The following is a 22,862-nucleotide window of genomic DNA, read 5'->3' on the forward strand; positions in this document are numbered from 1 at the left end:
GTGCTTAGGATTCCAGCACTAGAGAAGTCAAAAGTTTCTACTTAGTGCCTAGGATTATTTGGGCTATTATAAATATTTGGCTTGTTTTCTCCAATGACTAGTAAAGGAAAGCAACACTGGTTGCTATTTGAAAAGGGATCAGAAACTGTCACTTTACGGTATGGACACTAAGAATATGACCTGCACAACATAATTTTTCAAATTATTTATTTTATTTATTTTTACATTTATATTCCACTCTTCCTCCAAGCATCCCAGAGCAGTATACATAGTTAAGCTTCTCCTCACAACAACCCTGTGAGGGAGGTTAGGCTGAGAGAGAAGTGACTGGTCAAGAGCCACCCAGTAAGTACCATGGCTGAATGGGGATTTGAACCCAGGTCTCCCCAGTCCTAGTCCAGCGCTCTAACCACTACACCACATACATTTTGTTTGCTAATAAGGTATATTGCAGTATACACACAGTGAAGATTTTATTTTATTCCATTTTTAAAAAATGCATCATGCTTATGTTTTCATGGCCCCAAATCTGTATAATATGAAGAACAGGTAGAATTAGAAATGACATAATTTTCTTCTTTAAAAGCATTTGTGTCTTTTGCTTTTTTGAAAGAAACATTAGAGTAAAGAAGCTATTTTTATTCTTGAACTGCTATAAAGGCTTCCTTTTTCTGTTGCTTGTCTAGGGAATACAGTTCAGAGTTTTGACATCTGTTTGAAAGTAAGGATATCAGCATCGTTGGCAGAACCATCCATTAAAAGTAACGCAAGTATCCTTGCAAGTGGGGAGGGGGAGCAACACTGGATTCCCCAATCGTATTTAATCCTAGGGGAAGTAGAGTTTTAACAAGCCAAGATGTTCCCCCAAAAGTGACTTCCTAAAAGCAAAATACTGCTTTGACAGGAGTTATTTGTTCAAAGAAGAAGAATCAACTGCCCTTACTATATGCATAACAACATGGAGCTTCAGTAATGCATTCTTCTAATTCCAGATGGCAATGGCTAATTTTTTACATTAATCTTCTCAAAGGGACAAGCGCTTTCACTCTGCATCCTTGGCATTTCTAGAATGAGAAGTCAAGCTGCATAACTGTATATTTAGACTGCATATTCGGTTCCAAGAATTACCAGATAGACTAATGGTGTGGGAGGGTGGGATGTCTTTGCATGAAACCACAAAAACAATTATATTATGAAACTCCATGAGTAGAATGCAGAGGCCTTGCGTGGCCAGAAAGATATTTCTGCTTGTTTGGTTGCCGTGTCCACCGTGCCTCTGGATGGTGGTATGGTAGAAGTTGCAGAGGTGGCTGTAACAGGAAGGAGGAGGCAGGAAAGCCCCATCCCACCACCATTCTGGATCCAGTCCTACGGTATTATATAGAGAATCTGATTCCAACTTGTACTTCAGAAATAACTGGTTGTTCTAGTAAGAACTAATCTGCCTACCATCCTTTCAGTATCTCTACAACTGGACTAAATTTGGTTCACATTGAGGTCCACAAGTTAGATCTCTTGCACCTCAAATGTTCATGCATCTTCCGTCTTGGATCGGGGTGGATAACATCATTACAATCTGCACCACTGAGGTGTCCCTGTGTGTCACTCATTACAACTGTACCAAATTTGGTCCAAATCGGTTAGACAGTCCTCCAGTTAGTGCACTTGCACCTCCAAAAGTTCACACGTCTTTCATCTTGGATCGGGATGGATGACATCATCACAAACTATAGCATTGAGGTTTCCCCATGTGCCCCTACAGCTGTAGCAAATTTGGTTCTAATCAGTTAAGTGGTGCACAAGTTAGCCCATTTGTGCCTCAAAAGTTTACGCGTCTGCCATCTTGAATCAGGGTGGATGACGTCATCACAATCTACACCACTGAGGTGTCCCTATGTGTCCCTACAACTGTACCCGATTTGGTTCATATTGGTTCAGGCACTGCAAAGTTGATGGGGGGGCTCGGGCGGGGACACACACACACGGACACACGAAAGGCCGGGTGATCTCATACGCCTACTGGAAAATAGGCTAAAAATGTTTTATTTAATTGAGCAGGACGTTGGCAATCTGGCATACATTCTAAAGCAAAATGTTGTTTCTGGAGGAGTTGTCTATTTTCTCTTTCCCTTTTTAACTCTTGGACAAAAACAGAATTGATTATACCCCATCTGAAAAGTTTAAAGAAAAACCACTTCGTTGTCAGTGTCTGCAATGTCGTCTTCCAGGTCACAATCAACCTTAATGACGTTTAGTGCCCGTAGTGTTTGATGCACCACCCCTCATAATGTCTAAAAGTGCTCTTCTTACTAATATGGATATTGGTATTGATGGTCCAATGTCCATATTGGATTGCAATCCATATTAGATTGCATGGGAGAATGAAAGTACTATGCATTTATTTTCTTTTATTTATTTTATTTTATTTTTCAAATTTGTATATTGCTGCAAACCTCTATCTCTGGTTGGTTTACAACAACATAAAACAGATTAAAAATGAAAACCACTTTAGACAATTTCAAACCACAGTACAGTTAAAAAGCTTGGGTGAGAAAAACAAATCTTTAGAGACTATTTAAAAGTTGTCAGAGATGGGCAAGCTCTTATTTCAGCAGGGAGCACATTCCAGAGTCTTGGGGCAGCAACAGAGAAGGCCTGTCCCTGATTATGGGGCTCATAGTGAAAAAGATATTGAGGCTATTCACACGAGCGTGCAAAACCAGGCCAAGGGAGCCCAGCCTGGTTTTTCACGCTCATGTGAACCACCGAGATTGTGCCTGATCCTGGTGGCTACATGGTGGCAAACCCGCCTAGGTAGCCACCTAGTTAAATGAGGTTGTAGTGATCAGACTCCCCTCCCTGTGTAAAAAGTTAAAAGGGAGTGAACCCTTCTCTCAACTGACAGGCTGGTGAACTCCAGGGCAGCCAATCAGTACACCAGGTGGGTAGGACCTAGAGAGCAGTTGCTGGGAATTCTGGGAACAGGAAGGATGGTCTGTGCTGGAGAATCGTGTTTAGAAAAGCTTAGTGAGGGTCATGGAGTTTTTGCTCCCTCATGGTTAAAACACAAGCAGTTGCTCATTGCTCGTTGCACCCAGTTGCTTGTTGCTGGGTGGCCTGAATAGTGGCTTCGGCCAGGCCAGGGGCGTAGCAAGGTTGAAGTGGGCCCAGAGACAAGATTTTAAAACGGGCCCCTTGCTGATATACACACAAAAACACACTTCACAATATATCATGCACCCACACTCACATCCCCATTATGAATACGGTGAATATCTAGTTCACACTGAATCTAGTTTTTTTACTCTCTGCTCCTGCCAATCTCCAAGAGACTCAACATAATTTATAGAGGGTGCAACATGGGCGGGTGGGGAGTCATGTGATGTGCCTCTGGGGGGCCCCTCGAGGCAGTGGGGCCCCAAGACGACTGCCTCCCCTTGCCTAATGGTAGCTACGCCCCTGGGCCAGGCTCTCCTGCACCCAGCTGTGGCTCGCTGGGGAGTTCTGGGGGTCAGGGGAAAGGGAGCATTGTCATGCAGTGCCCTGGCCCCCGGAGCCCCAAGAAGGCAAGTGCATGGTGCCTTCCTAGGGTTTCCCCCCACCCCGTGTGTCAGCCATAGCTGACACACAATCAAAGAAACAAGGTTAATGGAGCACGGTTAATGGAGCACTCATTCAGTTAACCTCGTTTTAGCGGGAGGATTTTTTTTAGATAATGAGTCCACTATTGGTTTTCCATTGTTCGTAGCCTTGTAAATGTAAAGCCTCAAAACTACAAGTCTGTATTTAATCTTCAATGGATAAATATCGGTGATTTTTGGAGTGGGTTCTTACACTTCCATTTTTATTTTATTTGCCCACTGCCCCAGTGTATTGTGAAGGCTTCTTTTATTGATTCTTCAGTTGCCTTGAGAATTCTCTGATGTATTTCTTTAGAGCTTGCTTTCCTGTCGGCTTCTCTGTCCACTTCATTCCAAATATTTCACTTCAAACACCTTTCCTCATGAAAATATAACCCAGCCCACAAGAGAATCTGAAGGCTCTGAAATGGATATACTAAATAAAACAAAACAAAATTCTTCTAATATTATCTTTGTAGCTGCAGCTCATCTACTTTTTACTTTAAGTTCATAAAAATGTCTTCCCCCCCACAAATGTTTTAATTGACTTTTCCTCATCACTGTGACACATCACTTTCTGATCCTTTATTCATAATCATTATTGGCATTCATCTTAGTACTGTCCAAATTACTAATGTTTCATGAGATCTGTTTTCATTTGCCATAAATATATTTCCAGTGAATCTGGAGATAGGCATAGGGCAGTATCCAAACTTAGTTAATCATGATTAAGGGTGGGTTCACACATAATGAGGAACCTGAGGTTCCCACAGCCCAAGATGTGGAAGGAACCTGAAGCTGGTGCTACAGACAATCATGTACTTCAGGTTGTTGGAAGTAACTGTTGAGCCAGAAGTATGCCTCCTGGCTGGGCCTCCAAATGAGGCCCTGGATGCTATCCCAGCCTGCCTCGTGTTTCCTCATAGCCATTGGTCGCAATGGCAAAGAGAATGGGCTTGTCTAGAACAAATCTGAGTTTCATGAACAGTGTGGGTTCAGACTTAACCTGCACCTCAGTGGGAGCAGCAGTTGCTTTGGCAAGCCAACTTCAAATCTTGGTTGTGCAATTAGGTTTGAGGCCCCAAGGGAACCTGAGATTCCTCCTTTGGAATGGGTTCAAATAGTCACATACAAGTCAGTTACCGACTTTGCAAGTCGGTTCCATGTTGTGTGTGAACCCACCCTAAGTCCTATTGAAGTGGGTTGTGGGAGGCTCCACTCCCTTGGGTGTGGCACCATATTTACCCTAATAGAAGACCCTGGATTTAAGACTCCCCCCCTTTAAAAAATAGAGGTTAAATACAGGTTATACCTGCATTTACCCAAAAGGAGCAGCACTCTGTATTTAAGACGACCGCCCTGCCACCCCCAGTTTCTATCAAAGAACTTGGGGGGAACCTAGTCTTGGATTCAGGTAAATACAATATCCGCTCAGAAATTCTGGGTAGGCTATGAGGAGCGGGGAGATTCAGGCAGTTTCTTCCTTGTCTTCTCAAGCTGTTTGCCATGCTCTCTGTCTGCCTGGGCACCCCAGACAAGCAAGCCTAGCTGCTTCCATATTTGAGTTCCCCAGCCCTCCAGCCACCCCACTTATCATTGGCAGGGCCTTTAAATACCTCCTGGCATGCAGCGCATGTCCTGAGGTGCCCGACATCTAGCAAGACTGCCACACCTCTTGCACCCCACATTTCCCTGCCTCCCCTCCCTTCTCAGGGCTCTCCCACCCATCAGTGCAGCACACCATCAGGCAGCTGCTTCCCTTCTGTCCCCTCAGAACTCATGTTTCACAACTCCTTAGGGAGAGGGGGCAATTGTAATGAAAATTATTAAAATATTGGTCTGAAAAATACTCTGCTGTCGTGGACAGCAAAAGATATTAACGGTTCCATGTTTACAAAGAAATTGACAGCAGCCTCAATGGATCCACAGCTTCTAAACCATTCACACAAACCAAATGCAGGAGGCCCTCCTTTTTTCGCAGGGGTTCCCTTCCAGCATATTGCTGCAAACAGGGAAACCGTGAAAAAAGAAATCTTGAGCCAATGGGGATTGGGGGGTTAGGATCCTCAGCACACTTAAGTGTGTTCAAATCACAAAAAGGAGGGGGCATAAATATGAGTAAAGCACATTACCTTATTCTCCAGCTCTCCAGAAATGCCACCCCCAAACCTCAGATCGTCGTGTGTGTGTGTGTGTGTGTGTGTGTGTGTGTGTGTTTGTAGAAAAGAGTCACAAAATGACCACTGGGAGTTATTTCCGGGTGGCATTGAAAGACAGAGAGCTGCAAATAGCTCTGGTTTTAGTGTGTGAACAAAGATATCAGGTCGCTACAGCATGATTGCCAAAAATAGCCCTAGTTTTAGTCCACAAAGAAACTGAGGCTATTCACACGATAGAAGGAAATCGGGCTAGCACAGGCTAGCCTGATTTCCTCCCATCGTGAGAACCACCAGGCTGGGCTGCGAGCCCGGTGGTTCTTAAGCGGGTCACCCGCTTAAGTAGCCTGGCAGTTAAACTGGGTTTGCGGAGCGAGCGCTCCGCAAACCTAGTTTTCCTGATCGCGAGTTGCCGCGGTGCGGCTCCGCACGGCAGCTACTCACAACACACACATACACACACCCCGACCGGGAGGTTGAAAAACCGGCTGAAAAACCCCTTCCAGGCTCGGGGGCCTCGCCAGCATGCCCTGCATGCTCACGCAGGACATGCTGGAGCTTCGGGGGGGGGCACGGGGCCCCCGAACTCCCCAGCCCCCGCCAGTTCTGTGACAGAGCCAGCAGTCTCGTGGGTAGCCGCCCAGAGCAGACTGACTGCTTGTCTGCGGGGAGAGCGAGCTTAGCCCACTCTCCTCGCAAACCCCCTCATGGCTCTTCTAACTAATGTTGAGAAGAGCCGCACTAAGTCTCTATACCTCAAATAGCTGAAAACAGGCCTATTGTTAGCCCGCGAACAAAGACACCAGGTCTGTATAACCCATCTGCGAATAACAGGGTAGGAGAACCCTATTGTGAAAAATGGGCGTCTCCTGTACAACACAGAGAGCATTTCTAAAAATAGAAAAAGAAAAATGATACCAGCCCCATGGACCCATTGTGATCGTGCGCCCTTTGGGGACCGGGGACCATTTCATTTGTTTATATCTGTGTAAACTGCTTTGGGAACTTTGGTTGAAAAGCAGTATATAAATGTATTTGTATTCCACAAAGCTTTTGGAATACAAACCAAGTGCAACACAAATCATTTTTAGGAAAAACTTTGCACCAGCCCCAGTGGACCCACTGCTTCTGAACCATTTACACAAGCCCAGTGCAACACAGAGAGCAGTTCACCAAACCTGGCTGGATTGGAGAGTAGAGTAGAAGCGGAGAAGGGTCCCTAATGGATGAAGGCAAAGTGGGGATGATTCAGATGAGGCGAGGCACAGCACATCACATCACACCAAGGAGGCAGTGGCGGTGGCAGGGCAGATGGGGCACGGATGGGGCTCACACAGGGCAGAGCTGGCCACCTTTTCTCTTTGATGTTACCCCTCCTAACTTGGCAAAGAGGCACCTTTTCAACATGGTGGTTCTATTTATCTAGCAGGGGGAGAGTAACTGGCCCTATCCAGCCCCAGCACAGCATCCCTCCAGTGACTGTTGCTGGTGTTGAAAAGCAGTATATAGATATTTGTTTTCCAGCCTGGTGGGGGTGGGGGTGGGGGGCTTCGTATTGGTAGGCAGGCAGGAAGGAAAATAGGCAGCATTCTCTAAAAAAGGTGCCAGAACTCTGTTCCAGTACATTCCAGTAGGGGAAAAAACCCTGGTCTGGATCTTGCCAATAGTCTTTAAGAAAATTAAAAGTTGATAGGGAGAAATTCCACTTTCCATGGGATACCACACAAAACTCTTGTATTCCACTGTCCTTTCAGGTGAAACATGTTTTGCAGGTTTTTGAAATGATACAGAAACGTCCAAAACTCATTTTTTTAGTGGAATGAGTGTAAATACCCTGGGCAGCAATCTCTCTTCCACACTACTTTCAACACTGAAAAAAAAACCCATTCTCGGCACAAGTGCACACCTGAAATCATTTGACATATACATACAAGAAAAATAATGCTGTCAGTGACAGACTCCAGTAAGCATGTGGGTCTTGCTTCTCCTGCAGTTAAGTTATTGTAATCTTGTGGAGAAAATGTCTTGACCTAATGTCATATTTACACTGACAATGACTTGACCTGATGTCTTATTTTTCCACGCAGAGAAAGCTATTGTTAGCTTAGGTCTGGGCTAGGTAAAATGAGAGGGGAGGAACTTTTTAAAGTCTTCCAGAGTAGCAGCCCTATTAGTCTGCTGCAGCAAAAACAGCAGAGAGTCTTGTGACACCTTGAAGTGTAACATATTCATTTGATGAAGTGAGTTCTAGTCCACAAACTTTATGCTACAGTACATTGGTTAGTCTCTACGGTGCCACAAGGCTCTTTGTTCTTTTTAAAACTGTCGCTCAAAATATTTTACACAGAATCTTGACATCTGATGGAGTGATTGCTTCCCTATTTGCAGCATATGATTAGTCTTAAAATGCTTTGCAGAATTCCCAAGGAGTGGTCAGAGTTCTCTTGTTTTATATTTGCAAGATCGTTTAACACTGTAGCTAGGTGGAGAACCGAGGAGGGAAAAGGCCTGTGTTCGAAAAGCTGTCAGTTATGTCACTGCACTTTAAAACTGTGCGCTATGGAACACAAACATTTGTGGCTTTTAAATGTGAACTTCTGTCCCTGCTACCAAACAGGCTTATTCAAGTGTATTTAAAAGCAGCACTTAAGGAAAAAAAGATGCTCTCAGGAGCAAGGTTCAGACATATTTGTTCAGTAGTGATATTAATGCAGCATTTCACTGATACTTGGTTGGTAGTTTTGAACATAGGTTTTTATTAGAAATGTTTGCAGGAATCATACAGGCTTGCATAAGTTTAAATATCCCTCCACCCCCCGCAACCAATCTTATATTGGTATAATTTATATCAGAGTGGGCATTAGATAGTTCAGGAGCTACTGGTAGCTCCTAGATTTAGCTGAAATAGCTTTCCCAGCATTTGGACTTGCTTCTCCCTCCCTTCCCTTCCATCCAATAATACTAGAAATCTGCTTGGATGACTGAGTGGGGTCATGGTCACACCATTTTGAAAATCTCTCTCTCTCTCTCTCTCTCTCTCTCTCTCTCTCTCTCTCAGTGATCAGGATTGTTTTTACTCCCCCCCCCATTAATTTCTCTCCCATTTCCCTTCCCATAAAACAGCCCCTCTCCTTCTTCTTTGCTGCACAATTAACTGGGAATTCAGGGGTTTTGCTGTTAAAGTTCTCTGTTGTATCAATGTAAAACATTTTGTACAAGTTGCCATTTTGTGACTGGCTCCACCTTTCTAGCCCACCATTTTGTGACTGTCTCTGCCTCCCCAAGCTGCTATTTTGTTGGTAAATCTGCCCACCCCAATATATATTTCATTACTGGGTGAAAGGTTACCATGATGTCTTGATTAAAGCTGAAGTATGACCAAATCCAGATCTCTGTTGCATCTTTTCCATCTCTGTTGTTTCTAGTAATCTCAATAGCCATTCTTTTTTTTAAAAAGGGTTAATTAGAATTTTGCCTATGGTGTGCCCAAACCATTTTTGTAGCAGTAATCAAATTAATTATAAGTAGCCTTGACAAATATGCGGGGTATTGGCCTCCATAATATGAAACAATACATCATGGGAATCACATTCAAGTTGATATTAGCAATTAGAAAGATAATTCTTATGCTGGGTCCAGCAGGCTTGAACTATTTGACATTCCCACCACAAATCATAAAAGATCAAGCATGTGGGGCAGAGCATTTGTAATGTTTGAACTGGACCATATATTCTTTACCTCACAATTTCCGAAGGGTCATACATCAACAACAAAGAAGCTTATACTGAGATTCTCCTATTTCTTATTTCTAAACTAAGAGAGGCGATCTTTGCAGAGAGGCAGATCTGGTTCCATTGGGGCCCCTTTGTGGGACTTGCAAGATGCCTTTCCCATAACCTCTTAAATCTCTCTGCTAGACACAGATTTATTAATGGAACATTGACTTTGGCCAGAGTTTTGGTCAGCCATAAGGAAGTACCATCACTGTGATAAATGATATGTGAATTGTAAAGCACTTTATATGTTGTAGAAATGACAGCTCACCAGTCTACTTTAGGACTGTCTGCTCCATTTGCCATTTTAAAGAATTTGAAAAGCAGAGCATAATATATGATTTGTAACTGTATGTCAATTCTGGGCTAGCTCCAGTTGTGTGGAGGCCCAAAGACACTTGGTGAAAAAATGGCTCCTCAGAAAGAGCATTGGGGGTTGGCCTGGCCAGGCACTGGCTGAGGCTCACCCACCTGGGCTGACCCTTGAACCCCCCCCCCCATACCAGTGGCAGCAGTAATGCAAATCAGCCAAGAGACTTACCGTGCTGCTGTACCCAGTACCTCCATCTGCAAATGGAAGCATCCCCTAGACATCTCATGTCACTGTGAAGCCTCTAGGGGATACTTCCATTGGTTAGAGGAGAGGGCTGGATGGAGAAGGTGGAGCTGCCTTGAGAGTCTATTGGCCAAGAGATTCACATAGCAGCTCCTCCCTCTACACCGGCCCATGGGCTTCCTCCCAAGGGCTCCTGTGAGGATACAGGGCCTCCATGGTGCGTTGGGACCCTTCACTAACCCCACCCCCCAAGCTTACTGTTTGTGGTGGGCTTCAAGCCCTAGTAGGCTTGTCCCATTTTTGCTTTCCTCATTCTGCAAGTATGCACATGGAGGTTCCATTTAGACATCATAGCCAATAGCTGTTGATAATCCTTTCCTCTATGAATAAGTATAATCCAACTTTAAAAAACTATCTAAGCTAGTGGCAGTCCCCACATCTTGTGGCAGCACATTCTACGCAATAACTATGGGCAGGTTCCGACAGCCTACTGCAAGTAAGTCGAAGGGAAGCAGTGGTTCTTGGTGGGGAGGTGCGCCTGCCACTCGCTGGTACTTCCACTGCTTTCTGCAACATCTGAACCTGCCAATGTCAGAAGGAGAATGTCAGGTTCCCCTTCCACCTCCTGACATTTGCAATCAACATTTGAAGGTAGACGGAGAATGTCAGGAGGCAGTAGGGACCCGACATTCTCCACCCAATGTTGGCAAGTTCAAATGCCATGGAAGGTGGTGGAAGTACTGAGTGGTGAAAGCATGCACTCGCCAGGAATTTCCTCTTCCCTCCTACTACTTGCAGCAGGTGGTCTGAACCTACCCTATGTATTGTGTGAAGTAGTTCCATATATCTGTCCTGAGTGTGATTTAGCTTTTGTAGGTTCAAAACCAAGGTTCCCCTTCATCCAGGAATTATGTACTGTAGAACCTACCCCCTTAAAAAGATTATGATTGAAGGTAATCCTTTTGAAACCATAAGCAAACTAATCAAGGCGAAGAAAACAATTAAACCCTTGACACGAAGTTGATGTTTGTCTTCTAATCTTCCATTGGCAAGATTGTGGTATTCCCATTGAAACAGCGAGGTGGGACAACTACCCACCTGTCATTATTGTCATGTTTCCCCCTGCAATAATCTTCTTTCGCAATTTTACTTTCTAACTGCAGGAAGTGGGTCAATTCAAGACTTCTTTCGCATCATGAAGCGGCAGTTTACTGATGAAGAGTGGAGATTAATCATGTCCATGAGTAATGAATGGCTTCAGTTGGATATGTTTCATAGGCACTGGGTAATGGATCATTTTTATCTCAAAATGCTTATTAGTGTTTGTAATCTAATTAACATAGTTCCTGTTCAGGCCTTTGAGTGCATTTGTTTTGAAGAACAGCTGACTTTACCAGATCACAATCTCTCTTTTATTAATTGCTTTGAAAACCTACACAGAATAATTCTCTGTGACTCAAAATCTTGCTTCCAACATTTTAAGCATTGGTTAGTTCACTAAAGTTATCTCTGTGTATCTATTGTATTTGCATCCTCCTCTTTCTCCATGGAGCTCTAGATAGTTTATATGGGTTTCTTCTTATCTTTTCAACAACCCTGTCAAGCTTTTAGGTGGTTTGTAGTAGAGAAAGAGAGTGACTGGTCTAAGGTTGTTTCAGTGAGCTTAACAGCTGAAAGGGGACATGATGTTCCTAGGCCAAGGCTTACACCATATTGGGCCAGTTCGGACATAAGACGAAGCTAGTATTGAATCTTGTCTTAATGCGTTGTCTCAGATGTGTGCACTCCCACTTCACACACAAGGGGAGGAATGATTCTACTTGCATCCTGGTTTAGAACAAGCCATTGTAGCTCGTGTTACATCCAGATTGATATTATTTTAGCAAGAGCTTCAAATTAAACTTGGTTCTGAAACTGGGATACAATCAGAGCCTGAGCTGGGTCTCACGATCAGCGAGACCTGGTTTGTGAAGCTAAGCGGGGAGAGCGGGCAAAGCCTGTTTTCCCCGCAAACAAGCAGGGGGGAGCCCTGGGCGGCTGGATCGGCCGCCCACACAACTGCTGGCTGCATTACAGAACCGGCTGGGGCTGGGGAGTTCGGGGGCCATGTGGCCCCCGGAAGCTCCAGTATGCCCTGCGCGAATGCTCAGGGCATACTGGGGAGACCCCTGAGCTGGGAGGCTGCTTTTCAGCCTCCCGCCGGGGGTCTACTCGTGAGTAGCCGCGGCTACTCAGGATCCCAAAACCCGGGATTGCGGAGCACTTGCTCCACAAACCAGGTTTAAGAGGTGGGCTACTTGAGCAGGTTATCCTCTCAAGAACCACCGGGCTTGCAGTCGAGCCCGGTAGTTCTCACGATTGTAGAAAATCACGCTAGCGGAGGCTAGCCCGATTTTCTACAATCATGTGAATAGCCTCCCTGGTTTCTTTTGAAACTCTGGCTAGAATAAGCCTGGATTGCCCAGGTTCAGGCATAACGAGAGACCCTCTTAGTTAATAATAATACTTCTTCCCCTTGTGGGCATCGGAGGAGATGTTGCATAAAGTCAGAATTCAATCTTGGCTCCACATTGCATCTGAACAAATAGCTATCCACTTGTTCCACTGGTCATCATTTGCTTTTTGCTTGTGTTTGGATCCTAACTTCTAAGACTAAAAAATGCTTCTATTCCTACAATTCTAGAAATACTTTGTGCATCCTCTACATACTGTGCTACATCCGCTGCTTTTAAGGAACAATTGTGAATAGCAAACTATTCTGTCTGAGAACAAGTGATCTGGATTTCCTTGGTGATGCAGTTTTGTGTGTTGAACTTAAGTTGTCTGATAGACTCCCGGCCCCACTCCTGCAAGAACAGATGCCAAAAGTATTAATGATTGTCTTATGGCAATATTTGAGTCTGGGACAAAGGAGGACAGCTCTAAGCAATTGCCATCACTGTGATAAATGAGACTTTGAAGTTATTCTCACGGACAGCCTAACCCAATCTAGGGCAGCCTAGCCTGGTTTAGACTGCTCATGTGTGGAGTGCTGGGATCGCTCCCAATCCAGGCACTCTCGCCCTGCCTAACCCGACTTTTTACCACGTGTTTATACAGGGTTAAGGGTGCAAGTGCACATAGAGTCAGGTGCCTAGAGCTCTTGACTCATGGGGGATTCTCCCAATGCACCGTGCTCGTCATTTCCCCGGCCTCCAGCGATCCGCACTGCTGGGAGCAGTGAAGATCGGGTGGGTGCGCAAAGGCGCGTGAAGAAGAGGCTGCAGATCGCTTGGGAGGAAGGTAGGTCCAACTCTAGCTTCTCCCCGTCCACCCTCCCACCAACTGCCACAGTTGTGTGAATGACCTTTTTACATGTTGCCAGTCACAAAATGGCAACTTGTACAAAAATGTGGAAATAACAACTCACCAGTATATGTTATTGCTGTCTGTTCTGTTTACCATTTTTAAAGACAAGGAAATGAATCCTAGTTCTTCTCAATGTTCTACAGCCAGCTTGTTTGTTTCAAGAGAAAATTTTAGATGTAGAAAAGGGTATAATCAACGAAAGCTTTACTTGATTAAATGGTGGCATCCAATTTTAAGGAGTGGGGCTGTGAGTTACAAGCACCCTTGTGTTTCATTTTGGGTTTTTAGGCTACTTTTTTCTAGTGTGGTACTGTATCAGGGAATTAAATAGAAAATATTTGTCAGGATAACCAACTAACTAAAGGTGGTACAGTAGTTCTTCTTTATAAGCTGTCTTGCACTTCTTGCCACATCTCAAATATGCATCAATATTGAGGCTTTGATAATACGTATATGAAAGAAACATACAGTATAAATGTATTTGTTTACATTGGCTCAATCAAATCAGGAGAGGAGTGCTGGTCTTGTGGTAGCAAGCATGACTTGTCCCCTTAGCTAAGCAGGGTCTGCCCTGTTTGCATATGAAAGGGAGACTAGAAGTGTGAGCACTGTAAGATATTTCCCTCAGGGGATGGCACTGCTCTGGGAAGAGCAGAAGGTTTCAAGTTCCCTCCCTGGCTTCTCCAAGATAGGGCTGAGAGAGATTCCTGCCTGCAACCTTGGAGAAGCCACTGCCAGTCTGTGAAGACAATACTGAGCTAGATAGACCAATGGTCCGACTCAGTATATGGCAGCTTCCTATGTTCCTAAATCATTAATCAGGGACAGAGACTGGTTTGAAGGCACAGGACCTGATTCTGATACTGAAGCTAAGCAGGTCTGATCCTTGTTGAAATAGAAGACTGTATAAGAACTATATTTAAGCTACTCATGTTCTTAGAGAAAGAGAAATAACACAATAAGTAAATCTTCAATTAAATTTAATCTAATTGGTCAGCTAAAACTTGCAAAGTTAGCTGACAAGCCCTAGAAATTTTGTAACAAATATTTAATCTTGTGAGCATTTCTGTGGTTCAAAAATCTGCCAGGAGCCATCTATATTATTCCAGGTTTGCTTTGATCCCTCTGTAAATTCATGATATAATCATGGAAATTCATTATACATACTGGTGAGGGGGAAAGGATTCTATCCTAGTTTAATAATCAAAGCAATAGAGGCACAGAAGACTTTTAAATATGCACAAGTAGAGCAGTAGTTCCTCTCTCAAGATCTCTGGTCCAGGTCAGATTAGATGTGACATTCAACCTATCTTTGCCTTGTTTTTCTGTAATAGCAGCCATGGTAAGGGTGGGATCTAGATTGGAATGATGATATGGAGAAGGTGGGGTTCAATCCTGTCTCCCTGAACTGCAGTCCAGATAAAAACGCTTCTCTCTCTACCATCTGGAAGCCGCTGTTTGCACCTGAAGGGAAGCTGTTATAGACAGCTTGGGGGTGGATCTTCATTGAGACCAGGGCTTTCGAGAACGGGTTCAGGCCCTTCTCCCACCCCACCCTCGCACCCCACAGTCCTGATCTAGATCCACCCGCAGCTGCTACACACACACACGCACAGAATGGCAAAGCTGTGTTGAACACTGTGTTTAGCATGACCTTCAGTGACCTCTGCATTGCAAAAAGTACTGCAGGTAGGGTAACGACCTGTGTTTGAACGTTTACTTTTAGGCATTAAAAGAGAGCTTCATAAAAGCTATTGGAGTTGGAATCGGTTTTGACCTTCAAAGGATTGAGTTTAATGTATCGCCGTTGCAGCTGGAAGTGGGGAAAACATATAATAAGACAATTATGCTTTTGGATGGCGAAGAAGAAAAAGAGTGGTCTTTTGAGGTAAGACTTCGCCCTACAAAAAGTTACCTGTAGTCATTTTATACACACACACACACACACACACACACACACACACACACACACACACACAAATTGTCAACTATCAAAGAATTGTCAAATGTCAAAGAATTGCTCTGGCTGTCAATATGTTTCTAAGTGAAATGCAAAATGCGGGTTATTGCTTGTATAAACCCCAGAATGACTTATGTCCAGGGTATTTAAGAGACCACCTTCTTTGTCATGAACCCTGCCACCTATTAAGATCATCTGGGGAGGTCTGGTTACGGTTGCTGCTGGCTCGTCTGGTGGCAACTCGGGACCGAGCCTTCTCTGTGGCTGCCCCAGGACTTTGGAATGCACTCCCTGCCAAAATAAGTGCTTCTCCATCTCTGATTGCTTTTAAAAAGACCCTGAAGACAAACCTGTTTTCTCAGGCTTTTAATTAAGACTAATTTTAAAGTGTTTGACTGTTTTACTCTGTGCGAGTATTTTGATTGTTTTGATTCTGTGAAATAATTTTAATTTTATCTTGCTTTATTATTGTAATTTGGACAATATATAAAAGGCACTATAGAAATATGATAGATACATTAATTAATTAAATTAAATATTGCAATATAATATGTGTGGGGTGTCTATGCTTGAATTTCTTATCATATATGCATTATAGGTCCTGCTTTCCTCCACCACCACCCCCTTAACCAAAGCCTCTTAAAAAAAAAAATTGTGCTTCTGAAATAAACTCAAATAAAAATAAATACAGGGAGGTGGCTGTAACTCAGTGGTGGAGCTTCTGCTTTGGATTCAAAAGATCCAAGTTCACTCCCTGGCAGCATCTCCAGGTAGGGCGGGGAAAGACTCCTGCCTGAAATCTTGGACAGCTGCTGCCAGTCAGTGTAGATAATACTGAGCTAGATGGACCAGTGGTCTCACTCAGTATGAGACCACTTCCTCTGTTAAGCAGTAAACAAACTGAGAACTCTTTCTAGCAGAACATACAAATGATTGCCTGAATTTAGATCTTATCCCATGACTTTTGGAATGATTGTGTAATATGTTGTTGTTGGAATGATTGTGTGTGTTGTTGAACAAATGAGCCCAAGACATTTAACACTGTTTCCAAAGAAAAAACAATTCCATCATCTAGAAATGCTACACAACCCTCAAATGCACCCAGTTGGAGCATCCAAAAAGCTTTTAATGTCTGTGGTCTAGACGACCTTGTGTCAAGACCAACGGTAACTAACATTAGGATTCTGCATTAGCTTTTTGTAGTGGGGAAATTGTTAATGTAGGTCACTGGGAAATAACCTCTTAATTTACAGTTCATGAAACTCATTTCTTTGATAACAGTGTTTGGAAATGGAGGGGGGATAAAAGTTTGGGGAAACTAGTATTCAGTTCTATCTAAGTAATAGGAAAAGGGGGGAAAATCTGTGTGATCACTGATTTTTATTACACGTTCTTCAGAAATGACAAAGCTGTTGTCCTCTATATCCTAGGAACTTACATTTTGGGAAACAGCTCATGATCTACTGCTGTTATATAGTAAGCTTCGTGTATTGCATAGATCTGTTGTAGATAACAGTGCCTGAGAAGTTGCCCTTACTTGATTCCCCCAAGAGAAAAGTGTGTATTTAAAAATTGTATTGCTTATCCTTACACTGACAGTGCTCTTAAGACAATCACAAAGAATAATTAACAGGAAATGCAGTTGATTTAATATTGCTTTTAAAAACCCTGTGAGCAGCTGTTCAAAGCAGCTAACTGGTCAAGCAGCATGAAAACCGCTAAAAGATTAAAAACAAATTACCCACCACCAAAAGCTTGAGTAAACAGAACAGACGATAGGGCGATTCACACGATGACGAGTAGGGTAAGAGCTGCTTCCTACCCTAGTTCAGGAGCTGTGCACACTCCCGTTTGCTGATCGTCTGCTGGTTAGAAACATGGTCAGAGGCGCCGGTAGTGAAGCAGCAGCTGGGCCGGAGGACGTTTCTGCCTACCTCGTTAAAGACATAGGTACTGCTGCTGGGCAGGAGGGAGCCCTCCAACCGCTGCATAGCATACCATCATGAATGGTGCCTCCAACCTTGTTTTCATCGGACAGACATTCAGCCAATGGGAACAGGCACAGCTCCTGAACTAGGGTAGGAGGCATCTCCTACCCTGTTCATTGCATCAGCTGCCCTATTGCCTGGCTCCTAAAAGACAGAGCTGAAAGACAGAGCCTGGCAAATCTCTTTCTGGAAGGAGTTCTGTAAGCAGGGCACCATCATGGGCACCATCATTTCTCCGGTGAGTGCTCACTCCACCTCCGCCGGGCAGGATCACACAGGAACTGGTCATCCTTTAAGTACTCTGGGCCTGGGCCAGATGCTTTAAGCACTCCCAGTTGCCCATATGAAGAGATGATACTTTAGATTAATGTTTATATTACTTTCTTTGAAAATGGAATGTTTTTGTTGAAAGCCTTTGTATGCAGAGACTGGCTTTTGTCCAATAATAATGATGTTTCCCTGGTTGTTTCTAAGAGCAAGTTGAAGGCCTTTTTAGAGAAGCCTTTGGCCTCTATCTAATCTCTTTTAACTACTGCCTGTCTTTTAATTTAATGTTCTAACAGTGGTTATTTTTAGAAACTGTGGCTGCTGTGCTGTTTTAAGATTTTAATTGTTTTTATTTTTTATAATTCTCTGTAAGCCGCCTTGTGGAGTATGGCCCTTGAAAGGCAGGGTATCACTGAATTTAAATACATTGCAAATACATTGCAAATGGATGTTCCCTTGCCATTCTTGCAACTTTTGAGCGGAGTGGATGATCACTTCAGTGTGTTACTCTACCTGTGGGTATTCAGTATATTTATTTATTTAGCACACTTCTATATTGCTCCATATGCAAATCTCTGGGTGGTTCACAATCTAAAACACAAACATTAACACAATTAAAACAATTTAAAATATAGATTAAAAACTCTAGAACTTAAAACTTTAAAGCTATAAATTAAAGGCCTTATTAAACAGATGTTTTCAGATTTTTCTTAAAAACATCCAGAGAAGGGGAGGCTCTAATTGTGTTAGGAAACACGTTCCAAAGGCCTGGTTTTTGAGTCACCATCAACCAAGTTGTATTGTCAATGGCGAATGAGTTAGTGGCAAACACGTCCAAACCTCCTGTGATCCTAATAGGCGACAAGGTTCATGAAGAAGAAGACGTTCTCTTAAATACTTTGTATTTATATACAGGTGAAACTCAGAAAATTAGAATATTGTGCAAAAGTCCATTAATTTCAGTAATGCAAATTAAAAGGTGAAACTGATATATGAGACAGACGCATTACATGCAAAGCGAGATAAGTCAAGCCTTAATTTGTTATAATTGTGATGATCATGGTGTACAGCTCATGAAAACCCCAAATCCACAATCTCAGAAAATTAGAATATTACATGGAACCAAGAAGACAAGGATTGAAGAATAGAACAATATCGGACCTCTGAAAAGTATAAGCATGCATATGTATTCAGTACTTGGTTTGGGCCCCTTTTGCAGCAATTACTGCCTCAGTGCGGCGTGGCATGGATGCTATCAGCTTGTGGCACTGATGAGGTATTATGGAAGACCAGGATGCTTCATTAGCGGCCTTCAGCAATTCTGCATTGTTTGGTCTCATGTCTCTCATCCTTCTCTTGGCAATGCCCCATAGATTCTCTATGGGGTCAGGTCAGGCGAGTTTGCTGGCCAATCAAGCACAGTATACTGTATACTTTTCAGAGGTCCGATATTGTTCTATTCTTCAATCCTTGTCTTCTTGGTTCCATGTAATATTCTAATTTTCTGGGATTGTGGATTTGGGGTTTTCATGAGCTGTACGCCATGATCATCACAATTATAACAAATTAAGGCTTGACTTATCTCGCTTTGCATGTAATGCGTCTGTCTCATATATCAGTTTCACCTTTTAATTTGCAATACTGAAATTAATGGACTTTTGCATGATATTCTAATTTTCCGAGTTTCACCTGTATATATAATATATTTCAGCTTGTAATAGTTGAACATAGGAAAATGCCTTATAGTGAAGGTTGTTGTGAGGGTAAAGAGGAGGTGTCACTTAATTATTTTTTTAACCATCCTCAGTTTGCTTGGATTTGGGTATAGCAACATCTATATATTTAATACGCTTAGCTGGCATGCGTGTCCTGAATTTGGCGGCGGAATTCTCACGACACGTTGTGAGAGTTCCACCGCCGAAGGGCGAGAGTTGCAGGCAAGAAAAAATGGCAGTGGGCGTTAGCCGGGGGCAGCAAAACAGCCTGATGAGGTGGGCTCGGCTGGCCGCCAGGAGGCGGCAGGATGGCCTGGCCAAGTAAGGTTGTCCCGGGTAAGGACAAGGAGGCGGTGGCCACCAGGAGTGGGAGCGGGAAGCGGCGGCGGCAGGACGGCCAGAGGCGGCGCCAGCAAGAGGGGTGAGTGGGAAACAGGCGACGGCACGAAGCCTCGGCTCCCATTGGAGGCCGGGGTGGGAGGGAAATGGGCAGTGGGACTTCACTGCCCGGGAGGAGGTTCCCTGTTCTCCACCCGCTGAGGTAAGATGCACAGTGCGGGGAAGGGGGAAGGAGGAGAGGAACGGAAGGGGATGGAGGACAAGAGAGAGAGGAGCAGGAGGGAGGAATCGGGGAGGGAGGGCAAGAGAGTGTGGGGCAGGAGGGAGGGGGAGAAGGGTGGGAGGGGGCGAGAGAGGGAAGCAGGAGGGAGGGGCAGGGGGAGGGAGGGCAAGACAGTGTGGGGCAGGAGGGAAGGGGAGGGGGCGGGGGGAGGGCAAGAAAGTGTGGGGCAGGAGGGAGGGGGAGGGAGGGCAAGAGAGAGTGGGGCAGGAGGGAGGGCCAGAGAGTGTGGGGCAGAGAGAGTGAGGCAGGAGGGAGGGGAAGGGAGGGCAAGAGAGAGTGGGGCAGGAGGGAACAGCAGGCCCCAAAGAGCGCACAGATGCTCTGTGCGGGTAGGATAGTGTCTTTATTATTATTATTATTATTATTATTATTATTATTATTATTATTTAATAATAATAATAATAATAATAATAATAATAATAATAAAAAATATATTTATACATTGTTTTTCAATAAAAGTTCACAAAGTGGTTTACATAGAAAAAGTAAAGATTGTCCCAAAAGGGCTCACAATCTAAAAAGAAATATAGGAGAAACCAGCAACAACCACTGGATGGATGCTGTGTTGGGGGTTAGAAGGGGCCAGTTGCTCTCCCTCTGCTAAATATAAGAGAGTCACCACCTAATGGCGCAGTGGGAAGCCAGAGGTTGCCGGTTCGAATCCCTGCTAGTATGTTTCCCAGACTATGGGAAACACCTATATCGGACAGCGGCGATATAGGAAGATGCTGAAAGGCATCATCTCAATCGTAAACCCCTCCTGTATTCTACCAAAGACAACCACAGGGCTCTGTGGTCGCCAGGAGTCAACATCGACTCAATGGCACACTTTACTTTTGCCACCACTTTAGAAGATAGCTCTTTGATCAGTTAGCAAGCCTTAAAACCTCAGAAGGCCCTTAATGCACCTTTTTAATTTTATTAATTTATTTACTTGTCAACCAGGAAACCCGGTTAGATGACTGCCATCATGTTGCAGTTGCTCTGGGAAAATCAAGAGGATTTGAAGAAAAGCATCCTGAGGTGAGAACTTAGTTTCTTTCACATTTTCTCAGTGTCAGTGTCATTAGTATTAATTGTGACTAGCTTAACCTGTGCAGAGCATCTGCGTGCTAGTACTTGATTGCTCCCCTCACCCCCTGCCACAGCCTCCCCCAGCTCAGAAAGATCTCCACCCTCACCTGAGCCGCACTCCTGCTCCTCCTCCTCCATCCCGTTGCTTCCATCCCCCTCACCCCTCTTGGTCACTCCTCCATCCCTTTACTCCATCCCTTTCACCCCTCTTGGTAATGGCTGCAGCGTTGCTGGTGCCTGTTGGCCAAGCTGCAGCCCCCTATCCCTAGAGATGTCCCCACCATCACTCGAGCCCCGCTCCTGCTCCTCCCCACAAGAACAGCACACTCTCTTAGCCCGCTCTCCCAGCACACGAGCAGACAGTCTGCTCTGGGCGGCCGAAGCAGCCGCCCACACAACTGCCAGCTCCGTTACGGAGCTGGCAGGTGCTGGGGGGAGCGGGGGCCAATTGGCCCCCGGAAGCTCCTGCATCCCCAGTGCAAGCATGCAGGCATGCTGGCGAGACCCCCAGAGCCGGGACGTGGCTTTTTGCCTCACCTCCGGAGTCTACTTGTGGCTACTCATGATTTTTAAAACCAGGTTTGCAGAGCGCTCGCTCTGCAAACCTGGTTTAAGGGCAGGGGTGGTTAGGTGGGTTACCCAATTAGGAACCACTGGACTCGCAGCTGAGCCCGGTGGTTCACACGATGGGATGAAATCGGACTAGCTTCTGCTAGCCCGATTTCGTCCCATCGTGTGAATAGCCTCCTTGACTGCAGTAACATTCCAAGCAGTTTACAATAAAAGTAGTCTAGAAAAGGAGAAATCCATTCATTCCTGACTTCGTTTCCAATCCTACATAACCCTAGTTGACATTGGGGTAGATTGTACTCCATCTCTTGGCCATTTACTAACAATCAATGAAAAACCTGTCCCTTTTTAATATTACTTTAATAGTAGTATTTAAAGGGGATGGGTTTTTCATAGGATTTTCATGTTTGTTTCTGTTTAATTTTTTCTCTCCCTCTTAGGTTCTTTCAAGAGATGTGACCCAGACTGCATTTACAGTACTGACTTTTGATGATTTGGTTGCCTCTGCTGTTCCTTTGGCACCTGAAGATCCTGCCTGCTGGGATAACTTTTGTTCTAGGCAGGAATCACCAGCACGACAGAGTTCTAATTCCAGATAAGAGAAGACTGTGTTTACAAGAATGTGAAAGCACTCAAAGGCCACATACTGTTCCTCTTCCAGCAGTTAATTTGTGTATGCGCCAACGGGGGTGTATGTTTGAGAAAAGTAGTTAAATTCCTCATTTTGACTCTTCACTATGGAGCGACCATCTTTTTAAAATCACAGTTCCCGGAGGCTGAACCCTGAAGAGAAAAAGACTAAGCTCTAGCCCTTGTAGAAGTGGAGTTATGGAGCAAAATGTGTGGTCACTATTTTTTGGTTTATAATAACTTTTCCTCAATGAATCCCTATGATGATTCATTACACACCTTCATTTCTTCTATTCATTTTGACTGTCATTGGACAGTGCCAACTTTCAACTGCCATTTGCCAACTACACCCCCTCCCACCTGCAAGGCAGTGAGGTACTATGCTGTTTATGTTCTAGGAATTTTTTTCAAGTGTTTAGACTCTTTGTTGTCTAATAACCTTTCCTCATAATGAATCCCTATGAGGATTCATTACACACCAAAGAGCTAAACACCTCAAAAACTCCTAAAATATTGAGTACCCCAGTGACTTGCGGGTTGGGGGGTAGTTGGCACATGGGATGCCACTAATTCCACACCCACA

At 44.2% G+C, this 22,862-nt stretch overlaps 1 protein-coding gene across 2 annotated transcripts in view; it reads left to right on the top strand.

Annotated features, from left to right (window-relative positions):
- The window catches only part of AASDHPPT (aminoadipate-semialdehyde dehydrogenase-phosphopantetheinyl transferase), a 38,409-nt gene extending 15,901 nt beyond the window's left edge, over positions 1-22,508 (top strand). The window contains exons 3-6 of one of the 2 annotated variants that reach the window (XM_053312117.1): positions 11,269-11,390; positions 15,180-15,341; positions 20,951-21,028; positions 22,090-22,505. In XM_053312117.1, the coding sequence (XP_053168092.1) occupies positions 11,269-11,390; positions 15,180-15,341; positions 20,951-21,028; positions 22,090-22,248 (521 nt within the window). In that variant the 3' untranslated portion in view covers positions 22,249-22,505. Of the gene's footprint in view, positions 1-11,268; positions 11,391-15,179; positions 15,342-20,950; positions 21,029-22,089 lie in introns of both variants that reach the window. The other variant, XM_053312118.1, reaches the window with a different exon arrangement.
- Positions 22,509-22,862: the final 354 nt, after the last annotated feature.

This window comes from Hemicordylus capensis, chromosome 3 (assembly GCF_027244095.1).
Source record: "Hemicordylus capensis ecotype Gifberg chromosome 3, rHemCap1.1.pri, whole genome shotgun sequence".
Taxonomy (NCBI): Eukaryota; Metazoa; Chordata; class Lepidosauria; order Squamata; family Cordylidae; genus Hemicordylus; species Hemicordylus capensis.